Consider the following 22,371-nt stretch of genomic DNA (forward strand, 5'->3'; position numbering starts at 1 on the left):
GCCTTCCAACCGCTTTCGTTATCGAAACGGAGAGCACCCTCCTGGCCAGTAACTCACCACGTTTTATTGCCATCGAGCGACGGCTGCCGCTTCATAGGGAGGAATCATCGATGCCAGGATATCCTGGTATATACGCTGTAGATACGCTGTGCGTATATGGGGTGGGGGAGAGGTGAGCTTCTGCCCGGCAGACCGCTGCGATCTTTTGCGTTCGCCTAATGTTGTCTAGACGTCCTCGTGACACAGCAAACTTTAACCCACTCGCTGTGTACAGCGACTGACCCGGATATTTTGGCTCGAGATTAAATCACTGCTAGACGTCCGTTCAAGATGTTTAAGAGATGTTAGCTTAGATCTATAGATGTACGTTCGTTTATGTACACCGAACTGCACTAACGCCGACCATCTGCCAGGCTATCTCGAAGGTTTACACGTGTAACCGTGCGACCATCGTTTTCGCAATAATCGCCACGTCTGTTTGTTTCTTCGCAGCTAAAGAAACGCGGAAACAGCGTCGATGGGAATGTCGATTGTCCTTGCAAATGTATCAATTCGATTTCACGGTATACGATCGCGTAATCGCGGTGGTCCACACAACTACGCAATTAGAACTATTGGGTTGGCAACTAAGTGATTAGGTAGTAATCAATTAGGTAGTAGTCATTATGTAGTAATGACAAAATCCGCAATCACTTAGTTGCCAACCAAATATAACGAAGTTCGGTAACGAACAGGTACAAATACAAAGGACAGTATGGCACGCGATCGTCTAATCGCCTACAGCTTCACCGCAACCAACAACGATATGAAAGCGGTGTGGCTTAAACTCTAACGTAAATCGTGATCGCTTTAAACGCACGAAGCAACTTAAAAGCGATAGATGATTATTTAACCAATGATTATTATTCAAGTCCAGCATCGTCTCCGCGATAGTTTCGTACGAACCGAAAGATCGTATCCGGCGAATGAGTAAATACGTCACTCGAGGATCATACTTTTATAGATAACGTAATTATACGTCGTGTGGTGGCGATCGACGGTTCCGATAGAGCATACCGAATAGCATCATCGATCCCAGACTTATTTACCGCTCATCTTGGAACACGTTGGACCGGCTTCCACTCAAGGAGGATGTTCGACGAGTGGTCCTCGTTGTTTGTTCGCGTGTAGACTGACACAGTTACAACACACTATTGCTTCTATTCGACAACTTTACCCACACTATCAACCAGCGATTCTTTTCATCTTTTCGCTTGCAATTTCGCCTACATAGCCAGCGAGTAAATGCTTACTTGGGTCGACCCTGCGTTTCCTATCGAGACTCTACACCGTGATATTTGCGAATATCGGTCGAAAAGTTTAATCAACGTCGATGCCTGACGTACGAACGAAGCGAACACACCTCAGGCGATCGAATAGTTTTATAACAATCGTGGCTGTAGGAAAAACGTGACACTGTATCGCGTAAGGTTTCCTAGTATGATCTGGCAAACACCGTGAATTCTGAAAGTTGCAATTTTTGCGATTCAACGTCGCTGACTAGATTTTGCGAAATACCTGATTATACGTATAATTATACGTTTGAGATTCGATAGAATAATTCTATATGATTATATACAGGCACATTTGCAAATCCGTTTTATAGGGTATTAAGCACGATGAATTAGGTTATGTTCTGGTCGAACGAACCTGGAAGAATGTTACGCAATAAGGTGATCAATTTTGTAAAGCTATTAGCAGTATCGAACAGATGTTGGCTTTAGGTGTCTACCGTAGAAGAACAAGGTGACACGAAAGGAAACGGGGATTCGCGACACAGAACGTGAAATCGCGTAACAGATTTAACGTATTACTTACTAGTGTATCTGGAACAACCTGTTCGAAAACATGGCCGCGGATTAGAGACGTCCCTGACTCGTATGTAATTAGCCTGATCATACCGCTTCCATGTCTATTCGTTTCAATGGACACTTGATTTCAGCAAGAACAATCATTTTTGTGACTCGATTTTGTAGCACCTCGCACACATCGGTAATATTTTTATTACGCGCGCTAAAACTTTCGCTTCGCATTTGGCACGCGAAACAATATAGTATTTCGATCTGGTATTTCTATTTTTTGTGTTAAAACATCGTTGACGAATATTTCATAGTCGATCGTTTTAAAAGCGACTGTTTCAAAATAAATTTTTCAAAGTTGCGAGCATACGAGTTTTATTTCCTTATTATATAAAATAACCGAACCGATAAAACTAGCTCGTGAAAGTTCGTCGTCGTCGAACGAGGCAAATTAAATTCGTTCAATTTCAAGACTCGTTACATTTTTGTATTAATATTCTTATGCAGTCGTAGAAGCACGTTATGCAATATTAAAGTGATATGACCAGTTCGAGCATTGGATCGTATTACACCGAGTATATGCAACGCGCACGGTTCTGTATTATTGTGTTTTTATACGTGGTTTGAGAAAACTCATCGCACCGTTTGCCATTCTCAATCGCTCTCAAGCTGCAGTATTTTACCGATGACAAATCGAGTTACCGACGTACCGAGCCACGAAAGAATACCATTGAGTATTGTCTTTTGGAAATTAACGTTTCGAAATAAAGAAGCCCCTTATAATGAGACGCGCGAAGACGCCGAGTTTTTCCTTTTGACAGCGCTCTCATCCACGGTCACGTGCTTCGTATGTTTATTGCGACACCGTTTATACCTACATTGTATTTTTTTATTCGCGTTAAAATACGAGAAAATTCGCACTCAGAAGTCAATCACGTTTAATTTGAGATACCATACTTATTCTATTTTAAAAGTAATATTTCGCGTCATTTAAAATTAAAATTTCTCAGCGACAAAGGAAGGAAGAAATACGAAGAAGAATTACGTTCCCACGTCGTTCTATGCATATCTGTTGAACATCTAGTTGAAGCTAGGAAATATCGAAGTGATTCACGCTCGATTTAATCGACGATCGATGAGCGATGGTGTCGCAGAGAAATTCGAATTCGCGATACGTATTCGAAACGAGTGAGAAAACAATTATCCGGATGATTAAGGTGATAACGAAAGGATAACTATTTGAGAAGGGAGCAGACTCACCGAGGGTAGTCGGAGAGGTCGTCCTGGGCAAACAGCTGATCCGGCTGGCTCTGTGGGTGTCGCTTTCGTTCAAGTTTCTTAATCGTGATCGGCTAACCTCCAAAACTAGCTGCGCAATCGAGTGAACGGGGCGGGGATAACTGATCGCATGGAAGGCAGTTGGCGTTTCCTTTTCGCGTGTCTTGCCAGTGAAACTCAAAGTCCTGTTGCAGTTAAAGCGGCACGTAGAGATCACGAGGATCGCGGATACTAACGAAGGGTGGCCGTTGCGTCATATATCGTTGCCAGGCGAACGGGACGTAACCCAATTCGCGGCTGGCAGCTTCAGCTTCTGCTTCTGTCTCTCGTCTCATCTCTCTTGTTGCTGCTTCGATTTCAGGACATTCACTCACAGGGGCGAACTACGATACACGAGACACACCGCGAATCACTCTACATTCACCAAACAGTAAACACTCTGCGTTATACAGTTAGTGAATGATCGGACGATTAATTCAGTCCTTTTCGCGAGGAGATCGGCAAAAGCCGATGCCTCCCCGACTACACTGTCAACCACCGCGGATCCAGTAAATTTCGTCTAGGTATTTACTTCAATGGAACAACCACTGAGCAAAGACGCGACAGGAAAGGCCAACGCGAGCGGTAGGGAAGACGAAACCAAGAGACGAAGCGAAACCCGCACTCGCACCAGTGGAAATGATACTGCGGCTTCCTGAGACTTCATTCCGTATATACTGTACTTAAACACCAATGCGCAGACGCGGAATAATCGCGCCTGTCATCTACCGAAATCCTTCTCATCAATTTTACTTTTCCTTTACAGTCGTCACGAATACATCGATGCATGATTTTTTATTTCTCGCATTCCTGTCTTCGAAAGGTTTCTATTATTCATTTGTCGCATAAAATAAAGTTGATTGAACTTTTAAAATATCTTTGTCTCGCGTCAATTCGAACAAAAGGTCAAATACTTTGTCAATGTTTATTTTTTCCTATCTTGTCTATTAATAGAAGTAGATAATTTTTTTTACGTTTCTTGTGCAGTTGTCTGTTTCTATTTAAATTTCTATTCTTCTGTCTTGTATCGAATTATGTTCAATTGTAGTATCTTAAATATTAAATGTTATTGTTTATTTTCGCTGGATATGAAAGTCAAATAGAGTGGATGTAAAGATAAACGTCATGTTTTTAATGTATAATTCATTATTATATTAAAATATAAATACCAACTCTTTAACAACTATATGTTAATGTAGCATATAATATATATTACATATCGAATTTTTTCTATCGATTTTACAGTGATTGTAGTTCGTATTAAGATGTGAATTAATTTTTCTGTTCTTTATCTCCGTTCGCGTAGGTTGTATATATGAACATTTTGATTTGAAATGAATATGACAAATGTTCACGTGTTTTGGGACTTGTACATTTAGGACCTAGAGATAAGGCAGTTGTTCGACAAATAATATAAATCCTAGATTTTCAGTTGTTCTCATTAATAGAGGATATATAAAATACAAGTGATATTTGAAACTTTACAATTTCAACCATATTAAAAAGTGTTACACGCTCAATCAAACAGATATAAAGAACGGGATATTTCAAATTTTTCACTGTTCGTCCTTGTCTTTAGCACCGTGTTTTAAAATTCGGGTAAATTCTATATAGTCGAACATCGATCCTTTGATAGGTGCTTCTCGATACATTTCGTCCACATCGTCATCCGTAAATCTAGATACACAAAAAATGAACGATGAATTTCTTATTCATTTCAGTAGAATAATAAGGCATACTACATGCAGAAATAAAAATTACCTGTCTCCCATTGTAGTAAGTAATTCTCGAAGACGTTCTTCGTTTATGTGTCCAGTATTTTCTTCGTCGAAACAACCAAAGGCATTCTTAATTACATCTTCCGGATCTGTGCCTTGAAGTCTTTCACCGAATAAAGTTAAAAACATTGTAAAATTGATAGGTCCTGGAGCCTCATTCATCATTCCCTCCAAGTATTCGTCAGTAGGATTTTTACCTGAAACAAAAATCAATTACCTTGTAAAATTTAAAAAATCGTCGCGATACGATAAATACTTGCTTAGCGTCTTACCTAACGAGGCAAGCATGTCGTGAAGGTCTTCTTTATCGATGAAACCATCGTGATTTTGGTCGATCATATTGAAAGCTTCCTTAAATTCAGCGATTTGAGCTTGATCAAACATCGCGAAGACGTTTGATGTTGCGCGTTGTGCACGCTTTTTGGTTGTTGCACGGCGTCCGGCTGTTTTACGCGAAGACATGTTTGTATTCCTAAAATTATGAATAAAAAAGACAATTACATCATTTAATTCATATTTTTTGTAAGTATGTATTAGTTATTATTTGCTGTATTTTTATAAATTGCTTAATTCATAGAGATAGTATCGCAAAGGGAGTAGAGGTTATGTAAATTTGACTACCAGTTAGTTCCTCATGTTGAATTAGAACAGTGTTAAAAAAAAGATAATAGGCACTAGACCTATCTAAAGGATAGTCTTTATTGAGCTACTATTTATTTTTAGACAATTAATTTAGGATATCACGACGTAACCAAAATCAGGATAAAAATAAGATCGTCTACGTGACGGTTCAACAAAGAGGACATTACACTCTACATCTATAGAAATCTATATAAAAGTACATATCCGTCATACAGTTCAATTTGAATTTTAAACTATAATTTAAATAACAAAATTGGGACAGTAAAATCTGCTGCACACTCGTTTGGATAGATATTATTTGTAAAGTAATATTACACCTTACATTTTCAGCTCTTCTCAATACGCTTACATTGTTAAGTTTTCTTCAATGAAATATCATGCTACAATTTCTATTTTGTTACTCTTTGTTTCAGAATTTTCGCTCAGCTATATTCGAACAGGCTATATTTGACTTTTCATAAACATTTATTGGTTATAATTGGAACTCTTATAAAATTGCTATACAAAGAATATCATTGTTTTTAAAGGACAAAAGATATAAAAATAACTTCCTTAAGTTACAGAAATTGACAAAAAACGTATGCATATCATTCGAAGCGACACAATAACAATGGCCGTTCTTATAAGCAAAGTTGGATAGCTGTCAAATATTTTGTATTTTTCAGATTGTTTTCATATCTGCAAATCAGCCATTGGAAGTTTTCACATTGAAACGTTAAAGCACACAAACGAATTTCTACCAACCTGATTTATAGCAGCTTCGAAACGAGAAGAACTCCAAAAAGCGTACAGCACAGATACTCGTGCACCACTGTGACTCACGTTACGCGTCACTCTATGGTTATTCACCACACCCGGGTAAGTAACGCCATCTAGTGAAGGATCATTTATCCATTACACGAGCCTTTTCTAGACATCCAAAAATTAGGCCACATGCAACGAAAAAAGAAAGAGAATTACGATGACCGAATTTTTCTTCGATATTTAAAATCCGTTAGTGCAATGAATATAATTATTTCAAATTCCACATATAAAAATTCCTATTACAAGAATAATAATCATTCTTAATTTTTACCTTCGCAAATTACAATGGGTGTTATTTGATATTGTTTTGAAAACGGTCGAATTTATTTAAATATTTTATAGAACCGACGTAATAAATTAATAGCGTGTACTAAAAACGTTGCTTTATCCTCGAAAGGACACGCCATTACAGGTACCTTAGTTGGAGTAAATCGTTGACGGTGAAATCATTACCTTATAAGGCAATGAAAGAATCCGATATATATACATGTAGTTGACATTCATTTCGTAATCATATTTACAGTATATGTGATAAATAATGATACTGAAACGCATCGATCTGAATTGAAATTATTTACAAAAACGTCATAACTATATTTTTGGTATGTACTTCCCGTAAAGATATAACAAAATATAAAATAAAACAAGAGAGCATTGGTTTCTTTATTTTCATAACCAATGAACACACGAATTTATGTTACAAATTCATCGCTTGAAACTTACAAGTAATTCTAAATTAGGAGAACACGCTATATACATAATAATACATACATAAATTGAATCGTGGAAGTAATGTAATAAAGTTCGTTAATATTACACACTTTCGTCATTGGTATGGAAAAGATCGAAGTATTTTTTTCATAGACACTTCTTCATCATCACGTTACTTCTCTTTACTTATTTACATACATCGGCGATGCGCCGAATACAATAATATAAATAAAGATAACAAAGCTTCACGTATTTGTATCCTCCTATCTGTACATTGTACATAAATAATACCTGACTTTAAGAAACACACTCGGTTCTAATTGTCGTATTTCAAACTATCGCACGGATACTCCATTAATTGTAATGCCGTTCCTGTTTGAAACTGGTTCTGCTTCATAATGTCCCGATCTACCGTAATGTCTTCTCATATTGGTACCGTACCTTCGATTGAATGAAAACAATTTATCATCTTTTCTTTTTTCTACGAGACAAATTCCTAAAAGAAATACTTGTTTCGACTCACCCGTATGTACTGCCACTTAGGCTGTAAGGACTGTCGTAGAGACCGTCCTCTGGAACATTTTCGTACATGGTGTTGGTTGTGCCATCGTTAAGAGTGGCATAAGACATGACAGCGGCATTTTGGTCCTCTTTTCTTTCAGCTGCTTGAACATTTTCCGTGTTCTTTACCGGCGTAGCTTTCCTCCTAAAAAGATACGTCATTTTAGCAAACTTTTTATTTAAAGATTAATCGTCAACGTTCTCGTAAATTCTACGTACAGTCTTAGATAGACGAGTCCAAGAATAATTAATATAAATATTATAACTCCAGCTCCAATACCAACGCTAGTACCCACGCCTTGTGCTTCAGCTACTTCATTTGGCATAACTATCGAATAACGAATATTTATGAGTGAAAATGCATTTCCCTTTTCCTCTTTTCAATATATCTCTGAATGTATTTCTTACATTCGCATTTGGGTTCCTCTCCACTCCATGAACCAGTATCTAAACATTTTCTTAAAAACGGCCCCATTCTTTCGTACTGTGGTAAACAGTGATATTCTGCGGTTCCACCATAAGTAGTACTTCCGTTTACCACTATCACTCTACCATTTTCTATAGGTTCCGGATGTTTGCAATCGACCGCTATAAATACAGATTTGTATTTTAATGTACTAATGTATTCTAGTTGACTAATTTAAAGGTACTTAAAGAAGATTAAAACGATATGTATAATTACAAAAACAGGCTGGCGTGCTTCCACTCCAGGATCCATTCTGCAAGCATATTCTAGTTTCGTTCCCTTCCATGTAGAATCCACGCGGACAACTGTAATGAGCCACTCCACCTACGCTGTGAGTCGAAACTTGCGTGGATAACACTCCCTCTTTTTCGGGGTCTTTGCACCTAATTTCTGTGTGTACAAAGTGCAAATGAATGTAACGTAAAAAATATTTACTGAACATTTCAAAAGATATGTATCACATTCGTTGATACAGTTTACAATAAGAACACTATCAACACTTATAACGTAATCGCACGCATCACATTTTCTACTATACAGAAATTACCTCGTATAAGACTTTTTTAAAACAGCATTTATAATTTGAAATTAAATTCTAATCTAGACGATTACCCTTACAAACTGGGGTGTCGCTGCTCCAGGTGCCATTCTCGAGACACAGTCTCCTAGCAAATCCATCCAATTCAAAGTTACCGTCACACTCGTAAAGAGCAGCAGCTCCATAATAGGTAGCGTTCGACGTTAAAGTATATCTTCCATGTTGAATGTGTTCCGGTTTCCCACAATCGACATCTGAAAGATGTTTTTATTGAAACCGAATATTTCGCAACGGTTTAAACGCTACAATTTTTTAAGTTCCTTACAGACACATCGCGGAACCTCGCCGCTCCATTTTCCGTTGTCCTCGCAAGTGGATAGAGGTTCCCCGACCACCTTGTACCCTCTCTCACAACGATATTTTGCAAGTGCACCGATCTTGTAGGAAGTCGCACCGGTATTAGAATTCTCCGGAGTTCCTGTCCGAATTAGAGTTCTACCGTACATTCGATCATTGCCAGTCACAGAAAGAATTCCATGCTCTGCGTAAATCGGCTCCGGGCAGCGAATTTCTGCGAGAAAGAGGAAAGAGACATTATCCTTATTGAAATGTGAAATAAACTTTAAACTGTGTTTAAATAAAACGTGCAAGCACCTTCACACTTTGGAGTCGCGTCGCTCCATTGCCCGTTGTCTAAGCAGTATCTTCTTGACACTCCATTTAGCCTATAGTTTCTCGTGCAACTGTAGGTGATTTCGCTTCCGAGATGAGTCGTCCCATTCACGTATTCTGCAGCACCATTCAAGACAGGCAAAACTTTCCCGCAGTCCACATCTACGAAACAGAAAGTCGAGGAGATTGTCATCAGAGACTTTTATCGCCGCGGAATTAATCCAAAGAAATCGAGATTCCTTTGAAGGGAATTCTTAACAAATTTAACAACGGTGAAACTTACACTCGCAGGTCGGTACTTCTCCCGACCATTCACCGTCTCTGCCACAAGTATGTCTTGTTTCTCCTTGAAGTAAGTATCCTGCTTCGCAATGGTATTCAATACCACTGTGAACATTTAAATCGTATCCGACGACGTAGCTTCCAGCCGGTACTTCAGGTTCTTCGCAGGTGATTACTGTATCAATCGAAATAATCGAGACTCTCAAGTTACCTGTCGTTTTGTATCGTTTAATGTCGTATGCGTTTTGAGAAAAGATTTAATTTGTTTACATTCGCACGACGGCGTGTCGTGACTCCATTTCCCTTCTTTGGTGCATTCTTGCTTCGCTTCACCAACCAACCAGTAATCTTCCAGACAAGTATACGCGGCCAAACTCTTAACCGTGGTGGTGCCATTAATTAGGGTCACGGAACCGAACTCAATTTGCGCCGGTGCTCCACAATCGACGAATCTGCATTGAGGCGCTTTACCTGACCATTCACCGCCGACGTCGCACGTGAGAACCTTTCGAAATTGATTATCGATGTTTAATATTCTATTCTCCTCGCAGTGTAATCGCTTAAATAAACAGCTTGCGCAAATCTTTCGCAAATCTTCTAAATAATAGCGTTGTAATCGCGGTGAAAGATATACGTAATAGAATATACGTTCGAAATGGTTGTACGCAGCGAGCATAATAAATGAGAGAAAAGCAAGTAGGACAAATTATGCGCAAAGTTAAAAGTCTAAATTGTATTTAAAGTTGCTTACGTTATCTCCGAATAGAATGAAGCCATTTTGGCAAGAATAAGTGGCTGTCGAGCCTGCTCTCTTTCCGGTAGTTGTCACAACTCCGCCGTTAATTTGAGGTGGTTCCGGACACCAGTCAACTGCAAAATAATAAACGATAATCTAAATTATGTAGATGTGTGGCTACGATTTATGATAATATCACTGTAAAATTGATCTCGCACATAAACACTGAGGTTGATGTCCACTCCATATACCGCCGTCTCCGCATCTACGCCTCGCATCACCGAGCAACGTGTAGTTTTCTTTACATGCGTAATCAGCAAGCGCTCCGTGAGTCGTTCTTTTATTGACCAACGTGATCGCGCCGTTTTCCAGTTCAGGCAGGGGGCCGCAGTCGACAACTATGAAGCATTTAAAAGATGACGTTGAGTATACGCAAGATGGTTACCGATCACCAGCTGCATCATTATTATCCGAGCAATTATGCAACGCGCGTAGCGACACGCGTGCGATTAAACTTACATTTGCACATGGCCGGCTCGCCACTCCAAAATCCATTTGGTTGACATGTTCTACTCTTCGATCCTATTAGCATATATCCATCGGGACAAACGTATTCTATCGTTGATCCTATGGTTCGTTTGGTGCCTATAATTGTCGTGTTTTCGAACTTTTCTGGACTACCGCAAGTAGGTGGCCCTGGATAAATAAATAGAAATATATTTATTTATTTATTTATTTATGCATTGCAATTTATAATCGAAATACTTGTACATGGATTACATATTTCCATCGTACTCTCCTTTAAATGTTCGACCGAATTAATTGTGTAGTTTTCCATGCTCATGTGTATATGTTTATGTATATCTACGTATCAATTACTACTCACTGCTTTGGCATATCCAATGCAAATAGTCAAGGTTACAGCCAACGTCATTCCACAGCCAGCTACGACCACCGTCCAGCACTACGCAATTTTGCTCGCCGTTATAATTATTTGGTTGATCTTTTCCCCAGGACGGTTTTTGCACAATCTCGCCTAGAAATAGCGGAAATTAACGCGATATATTTTACACGCCTCAAGGAAACTCGCTTCGCCAAACAGATAAATAAGAAGGTCTTTAACCTCATCGTAGGAAGATCGGCATCTAAAGCAAGCCTTTCGTCTGTTCGATCCAGACGCAACAAACAATTAAGAGAGATTATACGTTGGAACAGACGCTCGCGGGTGTAACTTCCGTTGATTTCCTCATAGCCGTAACTTTCACGTTCTATTTATTAGCACGTGTTATTACGCCGATAATCCCTGTCGAGATGATCTTTGATTTCCGTAGAGCACGATAACTCGTCGAGAGACGAATTTCGGATTAACGAATTCAACTCGTCGACGGAACTATAATTATCGTGTAATTGCGAAGCAAATTGATTGGTTCGTGCCGACGAATCTAACCAGGGTTGCTCAACCTCTCCGACCCGGTTCTCATGGTCGTTGCCGATAAATCGTGAGAATGGAAAAATCTGTTTTGGCTGCAGTCGATGAATAAACGAGACTCGGATACAGATCGAACAGACTAAAGAGCAAAATATTCACCGTCAACCCATCGCCATGTTCTCGCCGTTATCAGCGGTTCCTTCTGAGCACCTATCCAAACTAGTTGCGTTTTCAGTTTGTCCTTCCGCCTTTCGAGATTGTTTAGTATATACACCGAGGCTGCGCCCTGTATCGCAAGATATACGAAGATTACAGATACGTAGAGTTCAGGATTGGAACGCATTCAACAACAAGATATCAGAGAGCCCTTGTTATAGAGGCTTGCTATAGAGACCTGGAAACCATGAACGAGATCACCGCCTCTTGTCCGACAATAATTTCTGGCCTCTTGAAAGGAGCCACCCTTTTTCACGATGAACTCGTAACAGGTGGAATTGAAAGCAGCCAGGTCAGCGTCAGCTGGCGTCCCAGTGTAAGCGCATCTGTCAGTTGAGAATTCTACGGAAAAGCAGGTAGAATTTTTGTACAAAAATTTGCCCCGATAGACTGTCGACAGAAATTCCTACTTTTCAGCTTTCGGCTTACCATCAACAGCAAACACTTCCACCTCGCACAAACTCAAGCTTCCCTCGACGCCGACCAGCTGCAGAAACACATATTGGCCGATCAGGGCTCTGGCGCATACGAAAGTCTTCGTGATTCCCTCCTCTGTAAGAATTAAGCGATCGACCAGAAATACGATTACGATCGTATATTTTAATAAGCAAACAACTGTTTACCAATCGTGCCAGGGAACCAGGCGCACAGGGGATTGCGTTGCAGCTCTACGCTGCTATTACCAACGCGTATTTCGATATCCTGAAGCGGTTGATGACCTGTTCACAAGGAGGAATTATTCTCATTTTCGATTCGACGTCTGACGGTCGAATAAAAGCATTTCTCCGAAGAAAGTTCTGCACACGCGTACAACATTATTTGCTCCAGAAGGAAAGTATTAGGTTTCAATGCGAGTTTTTAAATTTCACAAAACGATATCCACTTTATTCCACTTTCTATATATAATGAAGGCAAACATGTGAGAAGTAAGAGGAGACATTTACCGCAGCAACCTCTGGTTGTTACTCTGACCACTTTTACCGAATACGACTTGAGAAGGTCGACCTTCCACCAAGGGCTAGGCTCGCTTTGAGTCTCGGTGCATCTCTTTCCATCGTGTTCCGTACTTGAATCGCCGTCGTTTCCGTGGCTGGCGTCTCCGCCTCGTACGGTGGTCGATTGGTTGGTTGGTTTGCGAAAGGCGACGTTCGTGCCTGCAACAACGCGTATTTCAGCAAACACGACACGGTGACTAACTCGAACAGAGAGTAACGAATTAAAGAAAAAGGGAAGGGAAAGAGTAAACGAGCGGGTCGAAGCAAACCGTTGCAGAGTAAACTGCTTGGAACCGAACAAAGCCGAGAGACGATGTCACCAACTACAATCGCGTAACAAAACGTCTATTACCGGCAGGATGCGTTTAGTAATAAAGAGAAACGATTATCCGGCGTCGTAGATAGTTTCACCGAGTCGTAGATATTTGAGGTTTAGGAATTTTCCGCATTCTCGATCAAAATAATTTCCACGCGACTCTGTTAACCGGGTGTCGCAGTTTAAGGCAACTGCCACCGAATAAATCGCTGGTTGCGTAACACGTTTCCGCCGATACACGTTTTACCGCGCTGCGCAAACTTTCTTTCCATCGGCGTTTCAAACGGATTTTGCCAGTAAAAGTGAAACGTCGCAGCGAATGAAAAAAGCGAGACCAATATCGGGACCAAGGGTCGACGCATTTTAACGAAGCTGCCTCGTAGCATACGAAAAATCGCTTTCTAACGTACGCTCGTCAGAGTAATACCTCCGTGCTGCATTTTAAGAGGAAAGAGTTGAATTTCGTCGATCACTAAGCGCAATCGTCTCTTTTGCGAAACCGTGCCGATATACATATCGAGGAGAAAGCTGCGTACCATCTTGTTGTCAAGAGAAACGCGTAATCGAACGTGGTACGCTTGGTGAAGAATTTTGGATAAGAAAGATCCCGAACGAAGCTGTATATAAGATTAGCAAACTAACGCTTACCGCAGAATGGTAGATCCCCTTGCCATTTTCCACCAGCGTTGCATGTTAGGCTGCCACTGCTGAGCGAGTAATAGTCGAATGAAGTAAATCAGAATTCTCCGTTTCCTTGTAAACAATGCACGGCAAGAAAAGAAAAGGCCAACACGCGAGCAAATATCGTCAACCATACAAATTATAAGAAAACGGAGAAAGTCCGTAATAAGCGTTGCTATCGGCGGATATCGTACTTACTATACAAACGATCGTTTCACTCGCTCGTAACTCGAACACATTCGTACATATTATGCGATTAAAGTAACGTCCATTCTGGCATTCGTTTCTTCCCAATTTCGTTTTGCCGTGATTCCTTCGCCATGCACTGTTTGCTTTACTTTTCAAACAAATTCTTCTAATTTACTCGAGTACGATGCTCGCTGCTTTAAGGGGGTGTCCTGAATTAGAATGTTCTAAAACAGCGTCTTTTTGTGAGTTTTTTTTTAGAAGGGAAAGAAAGAAACGAAGTTATTGAATTTTGAGCTATGGTTTTATATATATTTAACGAATACAAATAAATTTTTTTAAAGTAAAAGAAAGAATTATAACAGATTTCTAAGCCTATTTCATGGGCTGCAGTTTTCTTCGCTGAAACAGAAAACCAAAAAAGGAATTAAATTATTATATATTTTTCTTCTGGGTGAACTAAGCAAAAACAAACAAAGGTTTACTTAAATAATTCTTACAGCACCTTAAAGTTTATTTTCTTTTTTTAAGAAACACATTTCTTTTTAAACCCGCCAATTTTTAATTTCACATTTTTTTCTGCTGTTGTTTAGTTCACCCAGAAGAAAAATATATAATAATCTAATCCTTTTTTGGTTTTCTGTTTCAGTCAAGAATTACGAGGTGGATCTTTCCCGCCGATTGAAGACTGCAGCCCATGAAATAGGCTTAGAAATCTGTTATAATTCTCTATTTTACTTTAAAAAAATTTTTTTGTATTCGTTAAATATATACAAAAACATACCTCAAAATTCAATAACTTCGTTTCTTTCTTTTCCGTCTAAAAAAAATCACAAAAAGACGCTGTTCTAGAACATCGTAATTCGGGACACCCCCTTAACATTTCACGAGATGTGAATACTCGCGAAGCCTCACTTACCCGAACAATTCGTATCCGGCGTCGCAAGTGTACGTTGCCAAAGTGCCTGTTGCTAAGGATTCATCGGACAGTGACACCTTGGCATTCATCGGTACTGCCGGATGTCCGCACTTCAATCCTATATTTAAGAAAATTAGATAGTTCAGCGGTGACGTTTTCAAAGTAAAGTTTTAATAAATTCGTCGATCATTCGAAGGATCAACGTGTTGATGTTAACATCAAATCAAATATTAAATAGAAAGTTGATAGTCTCAACGCTATTATTTACGATAGACGCAAGGTAGCTAATTTCTCAGGAAAATAAGACGATTACTTTTGGTGAAACTGCAATCCTTACCACTTTCGGCTATTAAAGAGAGGAACATTCTGTCGAAGATTATTATCGGAACTTTCATGCTTTTGCCATGAACTTTACGTACGACAGAATTAAAAGAGACGTCGATCATTATCAGGACAGTAGCAATTAAATTTCAGCAACAGGAAATTTCGAATATATGTTGTTCGAATATCTTTGGCTCAAATGCGGCGCGGTAATAGGACAGAGGAATTTCTGATTACGGAATAATTGACACGACTTACTTTCCATTTAATGTACCGTGATTTTCGTTATGTAAGTATATACCTGTTGTCAATTCGAAAGAACATGTCAAGGACGCATAACGCTCAAGTTTATAAGACCGTCGTGTCTCGCTCTTAAAATATGACAAACAATAGCTATGACACAGTGATGCAAAGTGAAACTACGATGAAAATCCCACGCTTATCCCATTATTCGAATTCTATGAGCCGGGAAAAAGATTTTCTATCTTCTGCAAAAGGTTATAAAATTAGTAGGACGAACATAAAATAGACACAGTGCCATAAAGTTATGGACGGTTGGAAACGCGAGGTACGAGCGTATGAGAATCGGCAAGACCGTATGCGGCTTGAGGATTCTTGCGATGTAAAACTCAATGGTTGCAAGCTAACGATGGAAATTAACGCACATACATGTACGAACATTCCTCTGAGAATAGAACTTCGATACGTTAACAAAAGCTATCTACGTACGTATCTCTCTGTTCCACGTTCTCTTGAAAAAGCTTAAACCATTAAAAGAGTATTGTAACAAATGTTCGTCGTAGTCTGCGAGTTAATTTATATGTTTTCGTGTCTAGTATCTCTGTGAGTTAATTTACATGTCTTCGCGTCTAGTATCGATAGAGGAAGAACTAACTTCGAACTAGCCGGTTCAACGACAAGACAAGATTCCGGTCATCGAATCACACCTACGATATACATATTGTGTACGAACAGACGCATATTCGTGGTCGATAAGACGTTTGATCGTTGCAACATCGACATAAAAATGCGAAATGTCAGGATGGAAATAAGCAAGGAGAATAACATAAACTGCGCGAACGGTGCTCGTGTATACGAGCGATACAATCGTAAAAGTGATTAAAGAAGCGCAGTCGTGCGACTCATGGAATAAGTTTCCGGTGATATTTCAAGGCTGATCGCGAGAGATGGCCTTAAATTTTCGAATGGAGAATCTTAACGATTCTAATTTACGATCTCCTCGCCTTTGTGCCGTTGATTCTTTTCAATCGAGCGCCTGTGGGAATCCGTTAATTTAAATTTGAATCTTCGTGTGTACTCGATGGCCGGGTGAAAGCCAGCGTTGTCTCCTTTATTCGGTTCGAACTGCCGGGAACTCGGTGTCTCTCGAGAAACACCGAGTTACCGTTTCGTGCGAACGAGTTAATTAAAGCGAGTACAAACGCGTTCGCGCGTGCTACAGTCCACGATTATTTCGATTTGAAACACACTGTGTTGAGTTCGTACTATGTTGAATGTTTTTTTCATTCCTCACTTTCTATCTAATTACAGTCATTTCACCAAGATTTGAACCTAAACTTCTTAATTAGTCACGCAGGAATACTGTATATTAAAAGTCATCGAATGTTTACTCTGAATGGCCGTTATTCCTTTTTAATTAACTTTTGGTATTTCGAATACATCGACTTTTGGTATTTCGAAATTGATCGACGAGCGTACGCGTATTACTCGTTAAAATTCGGATGTTTTTAGGATAGTGTTGAATCCAAATATTTGGGAAAATCGTTAAAAATATACGCACACCTTCGAAAGCTTCCAGATCTTCTTTTCTAAATGTAACTGCGGGTCGCAGGAATTCTGCGAAAGAGCGACGCTCGGTTCAGACCTCGAAGAAACGAAGAGGTCGAGAATTCCCGGTTAATTGTCTGCGTGCATACGTGTAAACACGTTGCTAGCTTTAGCTTGGTCTTTGGCATTCGTTGATCGCTTCATGGGTCTGGGTCACGCGGTAACAAAACTTTGAAGCCGAAATAACGGTACGACGTGGAGCTACTTCGAATCGAATCGAGACTACTATCGGTGAAGCGTGTCACGATACAGTTCTTGCTTTACCCATTTTTCTTGACTTTTCTTTAAATGGTTTAACTAACCCGCAGAAATATAGCTTGACGCATTCCCCATCCGAGATCACTTTTCCTTCCCTTGCAAATAATGATGATTCTTAACGAATCTATTCTGTTCCAACATTCTATCTCCACTTCTATCGCAGGTGCCAAAATATGAAGATCATACTTTGTTAAATTATTGAAAAATGGATGGCGTTGTACGAGCCTTTTGCTACACTTGTTTCAATGTCCGTAGGCCGTAGAAGAACAAGAGTGCAGCTTTTAACTGCATACTTCAAATGTTCTCGTACAATATTGCACGTAAGCGATTGTCAGGAAATGGGAAAGTAGGCGTGGCTGTTTACGTAGTAGTGTCTCGTAAAAAAGCAAGAGATCGATCGCCGGCTATTGAAAGATGAATTTGCTTCGAATCATTCTTCGAAGTCTCATTTTGCGTAAAATCTCGAGCTGGTGCTAGATAACAAGCGTATCGCCGTGAATGTAATCTGTTCGTTTAGAATTTAAATCTGAAATACAAAGAAATCGTTAACGCATGTTTTAATCGATATTGCTGCGTCTCAGGAAGAAAGACAAAAGTACTTGGTCGTAATAACAGATGTTTCCAGTTATCGCGTTTACGTAAACGGCACATACTGAGAGCGAATTTTACAACTGCCTGGAGGGTATCAGTAGGGCATCGGGAAACCGGTTAACATCGTTATTCGGTTCTACGAAGAAAGATCCACTGGGAGGAACAGATGGTGAGCTGACCACCTTGGAATTCATAGCGCTTAAAATCTCTAATTTCCAATCGACCAACAGCATGGTAAAAAAACACGGATTGTTCGTTCTATCAGTTTCTATCGATACAGAACGATAGAAAGTTCTTTTTCGTGAGTTTCCTAATCTACTGTGCATGGTGGCAGAGCACGTGGCGTATGTGTCATCGCGATCGACGGTGACTTGCGACACCTCGCAACGTCAGGAAATGAAAACCTCGCCGCAGACCGTACACTTTCCTATCCTCGTTTCAGCGTTCGCACGCTTGCGAATCTGAAATAATTCAAAACATTTAAACGCTTGATACAACACCTCGAAAAACGTTCTACTAATTAATATAAAATCGTGTTTCGTAGACGCTGCCACCATCAAAATATGCAGAGTCCGCGTCGCGCATGTTGATCACCAGACAGAGAAAACAATTCGTTGTCGCCTGAAATTTCACCTGTATTGGTTGTCGAAGCATGGTGCCCCACCCAGAGAGGTGCGTTTATGGTAGCACAAGTTATCACGAGTTTCGCATGCCTTAGTTCAGCTAAATCGTCGACAGCTAAATGTTACGTCGGTCTCAGCTTAGAATCGTGCAAATCCACCACGTTCGACACGCTTCCTCTTTCTCGAGAACGAAAGAAAAGCGATCGCCTAGAATCTCGAGGACGCTTTTACTTCCCCACCTTAGCACGAGCTTCAACGCGCTACATTAGCCACACCGCGGTGCACCGGTTCGCTCCCCTGCAGATCGACCTATTATCCTATACTTTTATCGCTAACGATCTCCACGAGCCTCTCGAATTGGATTGGTCAGAATCGTGCGAACTGGTCTCTCTTAAGTATATTCGCTTTATACAACGTTTTATATTAACTTATACCGATCAATTTGTAGACCATTCTATTTATGAGGTAATCATGGGAAAGGCAGCTTCGTGTAATTTAATACAGTTTTTATAGCTTGTCTCGTTTTAATCGTAGATTTGGAACGCCTAAAGAAAATTCTTAATCGGGACAAATTTTTATCGAGGGAACACTTAGAGCGAAGAAACGAGAAAGTGGAAGAAGTCTGTAAGATTGACAAAGATTACGTCCTTCTTATGCATTTTTGTTTGCGCAAATGAAAGTTCGCGTGAACGCTACCCGCGACGAAAATATTTCTGTTTTAGGTACTTGCCGATGACGAAAAACGGACCGAGCGGCTCAACATTTACGAGGCCTTTGCCGCGTCTAATTCAAGTACAAATTCGAATCGAAAGTGTCTTGGGTGCCTCGTGCCGTACGGTAAAATGAAATGACAGAAAGAAGACGGTACGTTAAAAAAGTTCTCGCTGTTAGCACACGTGTTTCTTGTAGAGCTAATGATATATTACAAGTAGTTCTCGAAAAATTGTCGTGCATAGTGATATTATAGAGCCGTTAATATGCGCACACCAGAGGTGTAATGTCTAGCTACATAGATGTTTCATGTAGGTCAACCAGGAGAATGAGTTACAAAAGGCAAAACTCGCTTCGATTGACTGCCTCCACAACGAGTCTTGTTTCTTACGTTGCGCGACCAGTCTCGTTCGCATTAAATTTAATCGAATAGAATAAAAAAATGGATCGCGGAGAACGCGTAATTTTAATACGAAATTGCCTGGAATTGGCATAGGGTTGACCAGACAGGAAAACGAATGCAAATTCGTCCTGTTTCCGACCGGCTTGTTCGATGAATATTTTTAAATGGTCCGCTGATTTTACGAATCGCATCTGCTGTTGGAACGAAGCGTTTCAAGGTGGCACCGTACACTATTTTTATCGTTAACTATCTGTGGGCAAAGTGATGGCCGTAATTAAAAACCTGTATGAAAAATTCGCAAGGTTTCAAGAAAACAAAACACGACGCGGTAGGAACCTGTACGTTTTGTACGAGGCGGATACACCGGGTGACCTCGAGACACCAGAAAATCCGCGTGGACGAGAATCGAGTGGGCGGTACCTGTTTTGTACGCTTGTATTCCTTTCTTTAGTGCCAGGGACAAAACTCGAGAACAGATGGAAAATATCATATAGTCGCTGAATTTCAAATTTTGAAACGGCTGATCAGCGCTCCTTTCTTATCGGTTCTTCGTGGTTCAATGAACTTCAAGATACATCGAATCGCACGTCCTACTGCAAAATGTGTTTTTCGGTCAAAAGGAAACGAACGTTCGATTCCAAATGATTAAAATTAAAAATTACTTGAATAACTAACATCGAAGGTTACTTCATGCAGATTAAACAGTCTTTACATTGGCCATTATACATAAATTGTTACTGAAAAGTTATGTTATAATATCGATTAATGAAATTAAAGTTATGTTAAAAATACTTGCCTTCTGCGCCCACAACGAGGATTCCCAAAAGGGATAGGAGAATTTCTCGTCCCATCCTCGATATATCGTTTTCTGCTGTGGATAAAAGCCGGGATCACATCGAAAGTGCACTAACTTTGGTCGCGATCATTCACAAGTACGAGTATACGCTACAAGAGAACACTTTATCGTGCACCACGGAAACTTTCACAAGAAGTTTCTTTGTTCGATGCGTGGCACCGATGAAAACTAGTTTCGATAACAAAATATGCTTGTTCTTTAATTCACAAAAATTAAACAGCAACGCTACTATCGAACTCGCGCCAAAGTATAGTTCAAAGGTGACTCAGAAGATTCTTCCTGTTTTACCGTTCAATAAGCAGGTTTTTAGTCACCGTATGCGATCCGCAGATCAAATAATTGTTCTTCCATGGTTTCGTTAAGTTTGTTTAACTGTTATTCGCACTGCACGGAATTATTCGCCGTATTCCATATTTGGCCATAACTTTATTTTCGGTTCTTCATATTCTCGGTATTAGTGTCATTTCTTCAGTTACCAATACGGGGCGGAAATCGGCGGAAAAACGATTACGTTCGGAGAATACAATTCGAAGATCACACTACGACTTCGGTTCATTCGCGGCAAATTTAGTTCACGTTTAACCGAACACCGTTAAACGCAACTTTTCGACGGCATTTTCGCTGACCGTTTGGTCGAATGACGACCGAGTATGACGATCCGTTCCCTTCACTAGCTGTCCGTCGAGTGCCAGAGGCTTCGAGTCTCTTGTACTCCTTCGACATTATGAAAGTACAGTGTACTGTGCTGCATGTACCGTGCATCCAACTGACTACTGTAAAGGAACCTATGCTCTATGGAACTATGTTCCTCTCAACTTTTCGCTTTACGATCCACACCTTGCATATAGTATAAACCTAAGTGTCATACAGAGTTTGAATTGTTCATCTTACATGGATAATTCTTGTATGTGCACTGTGCACCTTTGATACTTATTCTTCAAGATCGAGAGGAATACCGGCTTGTCTGCGATTGTCAAGTATGTATTTTTATTGGACTGTGTACTTGTACATTTATTCATATCTATAACGTTTCCAAGGTGAAGCAGCCAACGCATGATCGAGCAGCTACAACGACTTTTACCTGCGCATGATTATAAAAGTTATGTATTAGTGGGATAGTTCCGTAAGAGTAACGATTTGATTCAGAAGTAATTGCTTCCGTGTGCGTAGCTGGCGTGTAGGATCAACATATTGTGATAGTTAACTTCGTCAATATGCGAATCAGACTGTAAAACGATATTTTTTAATATTGTTCGGGTAAAATCGTACTTTACCAAAATTAGCAAGTGTTGCCAGAAATCATCAAACCCTGTCTTAGCTGCCCACGATCTTACGACTCGCTCCTTTCGAGAAACCGCGAACAGAAATTACTAGCGATGAAATGAATCTGAAATTACTGTAAATAATTACTTTTCATCCTCAAATTGTCGAACGATGCTCGACGTATTATTCCTGTTCATTAATTAGAACTACATAATTAAAAAATTCACAAGAATATAGAATATAGTTACCTTCCTGTTAATTCTATTGTCTGAATTATGTTTACATTGACATGTACAAGCATTATATACATATAATGTACCATTCATTCTTTCTTCCCTCGACTTTTCTCTTTTTATCCTTCCTCCCTTCACACAGCAATGCTGTTGCAAACGTAAACGGTGCCATAAACT

General features: G+C 39.9%; 3 protein-coding genes across 4 annotated transcripts in view; all 3 read right to left on the reverse strand.

The window, feature by feature from the left end:
- The window catches only part of LOC126870351 (uncharacterized), a 40,906-nt gene extending 37,105 nt beyond the window's left edge, over positions 1-3,801 (reverse strand). Inside the window, exon 1 of the mRNA XM_050627974.1 lies at positions 3,099-3,801. The gene's annotated coding sequence lies outside the window, so the exon portion shown is untranslated. The remainder of the gene's footprint in view (positions 1-3,098) is intronic.
- Positions 3,802-4,266: 465 nt separating this feature from the next.
- On the reverse strand, positions 4,267-6,456 carry LOC126870365 (myosin regulatory light chain sqh). Its single transcript, XM_050628017.1, has 4 exons — positions 6,320-6,456; positions 5,206-5,405; positions 4,917-5,130; positions 4,267-4,832 (listed from the first exon to the last, which is right to left on the reverse strand). The coding sequence occupies exons 2-4, from the start codon at positions 5,393-5,395 to the stop codon at positions 4,712-4,714; spliced, it is 525 nt and encodes a 174-aa protein (XP_050483974.1). The 5' UTR covers positions 5,396-5,405; positions 6,320-6,456; the 3' UTR covers positions 4,267-4,711.
- Positions 6,457-7,013: 557 nt separating this feature from the next.
- Positions 7,014-21,735, reverse strand: LOC126870161 (sushi, von Willebrand factor type A, EGF and pentraxin domain-containing protein 1). 2 transcript variants are annotated; one of them, XM_050627644.1, is made up of 22 exons: positions 20,639-21,735; positions 15,088-15,205; positions 13,950-14,008; positions 12,935-13,144; positions 12,614-12,709; positions 12,420-12,542; positions 12,169-12,332; positions 11,934-12,060; positions 11,232-11,381; positions 10,865-11,041; positions 10,564-10,743; positions 10,361-10,479; positions 9,880-10,114; positions 9,611-9,784; positions 9,310-9,489; positions 8,981-9,226; positions 8,730-8,909; positions 8,334-8,507; positions 8,060-8,239; positions 7,871-7,979; positions 7,614-7,796; positions 7,014-7,531 (listed from the first exon to the last, which is right to left on the reverse strand). In XM_050627644.1, exons 1-22 carry the CDS (start codon positions 20,691-20,693, stop codon positions 7,426-7,428), a joined length of 3,345 nt encoding a protein of 1,114 aa, XP_050483601.1. In that variant the 5' UTR covers positions 20,694-21,735; the 3' UTR covers positions 7,014-7,425. The 2 variants fall into 2 exon arrangements, with proteins under 2 accessions (XP_050483601.1, XP_050483608.1); XM_050627651.1 differs by having other exon boundaries at positions 13,950-14,005; positions 20,639-21,687.
- Between the last annotated feature and the right edge of the window lie 636 nt (positions 21,736-22,371).

The sequence above is a fragment of the Bombus huntii genome, chromosome 1 (assembly GCF_024542735.1).
Source record: "Bombus huntii isolate Logan2020A chromosome 1, iyBomHunt1.1, whole genome shotgun sequence".
NCBI classification, from domain to species: Eukaryota; Metazoa; Arthropoda; class Insecta; order Hymenoptera; family Apidae; genus Bombus; species Bombus huntii.

Bases quoted from the DNA above. Each gene is read 5' to 3' on its own strand.
- LOC126870365 (XM_050628017.1), bottom strand. From the start codon at position 5,395: ATGTCTTCGCGTAAAACAGCCGGACGCCGTGCAACAACCAAAAAGCGT. The intron at 5,131-5,205 runs GTAAGACGCTAA...TTTTTGTTTCAG, and splicing joins CGACATGCTTGCCTCGTTAG to GTAAAAATCCTACTGACGAA. The intron at 4,833-4,916 runs GTAATTTTTATT...TTGTGTATCTAG, and splicing joins CTTACTACAATGGGAGACAG to ATTTACGGATGACGATGTGG.
- LOC126870161 (XM_050627644.1), bottom strand. From the start codon at position 20,693: ATGGGACGAGAAATTCTCCTATCCCTTTTGGGAATCCTCGTTGTGGGC. The intron at 11,382-11,933 runs GTGAATATTTTG...CGCTATTTCTAG, and splicing joins AACATGGCGATGGGTTGACG to GCGAGATTGTGCAAAAACCG. The intron at 9,785-9,879 runs GTAAACAAATTA...CGATTGATACAG, and splicing joins CGACACGCCGTCGTGCGAAT to TAATCACCTGCGAAGAACCT.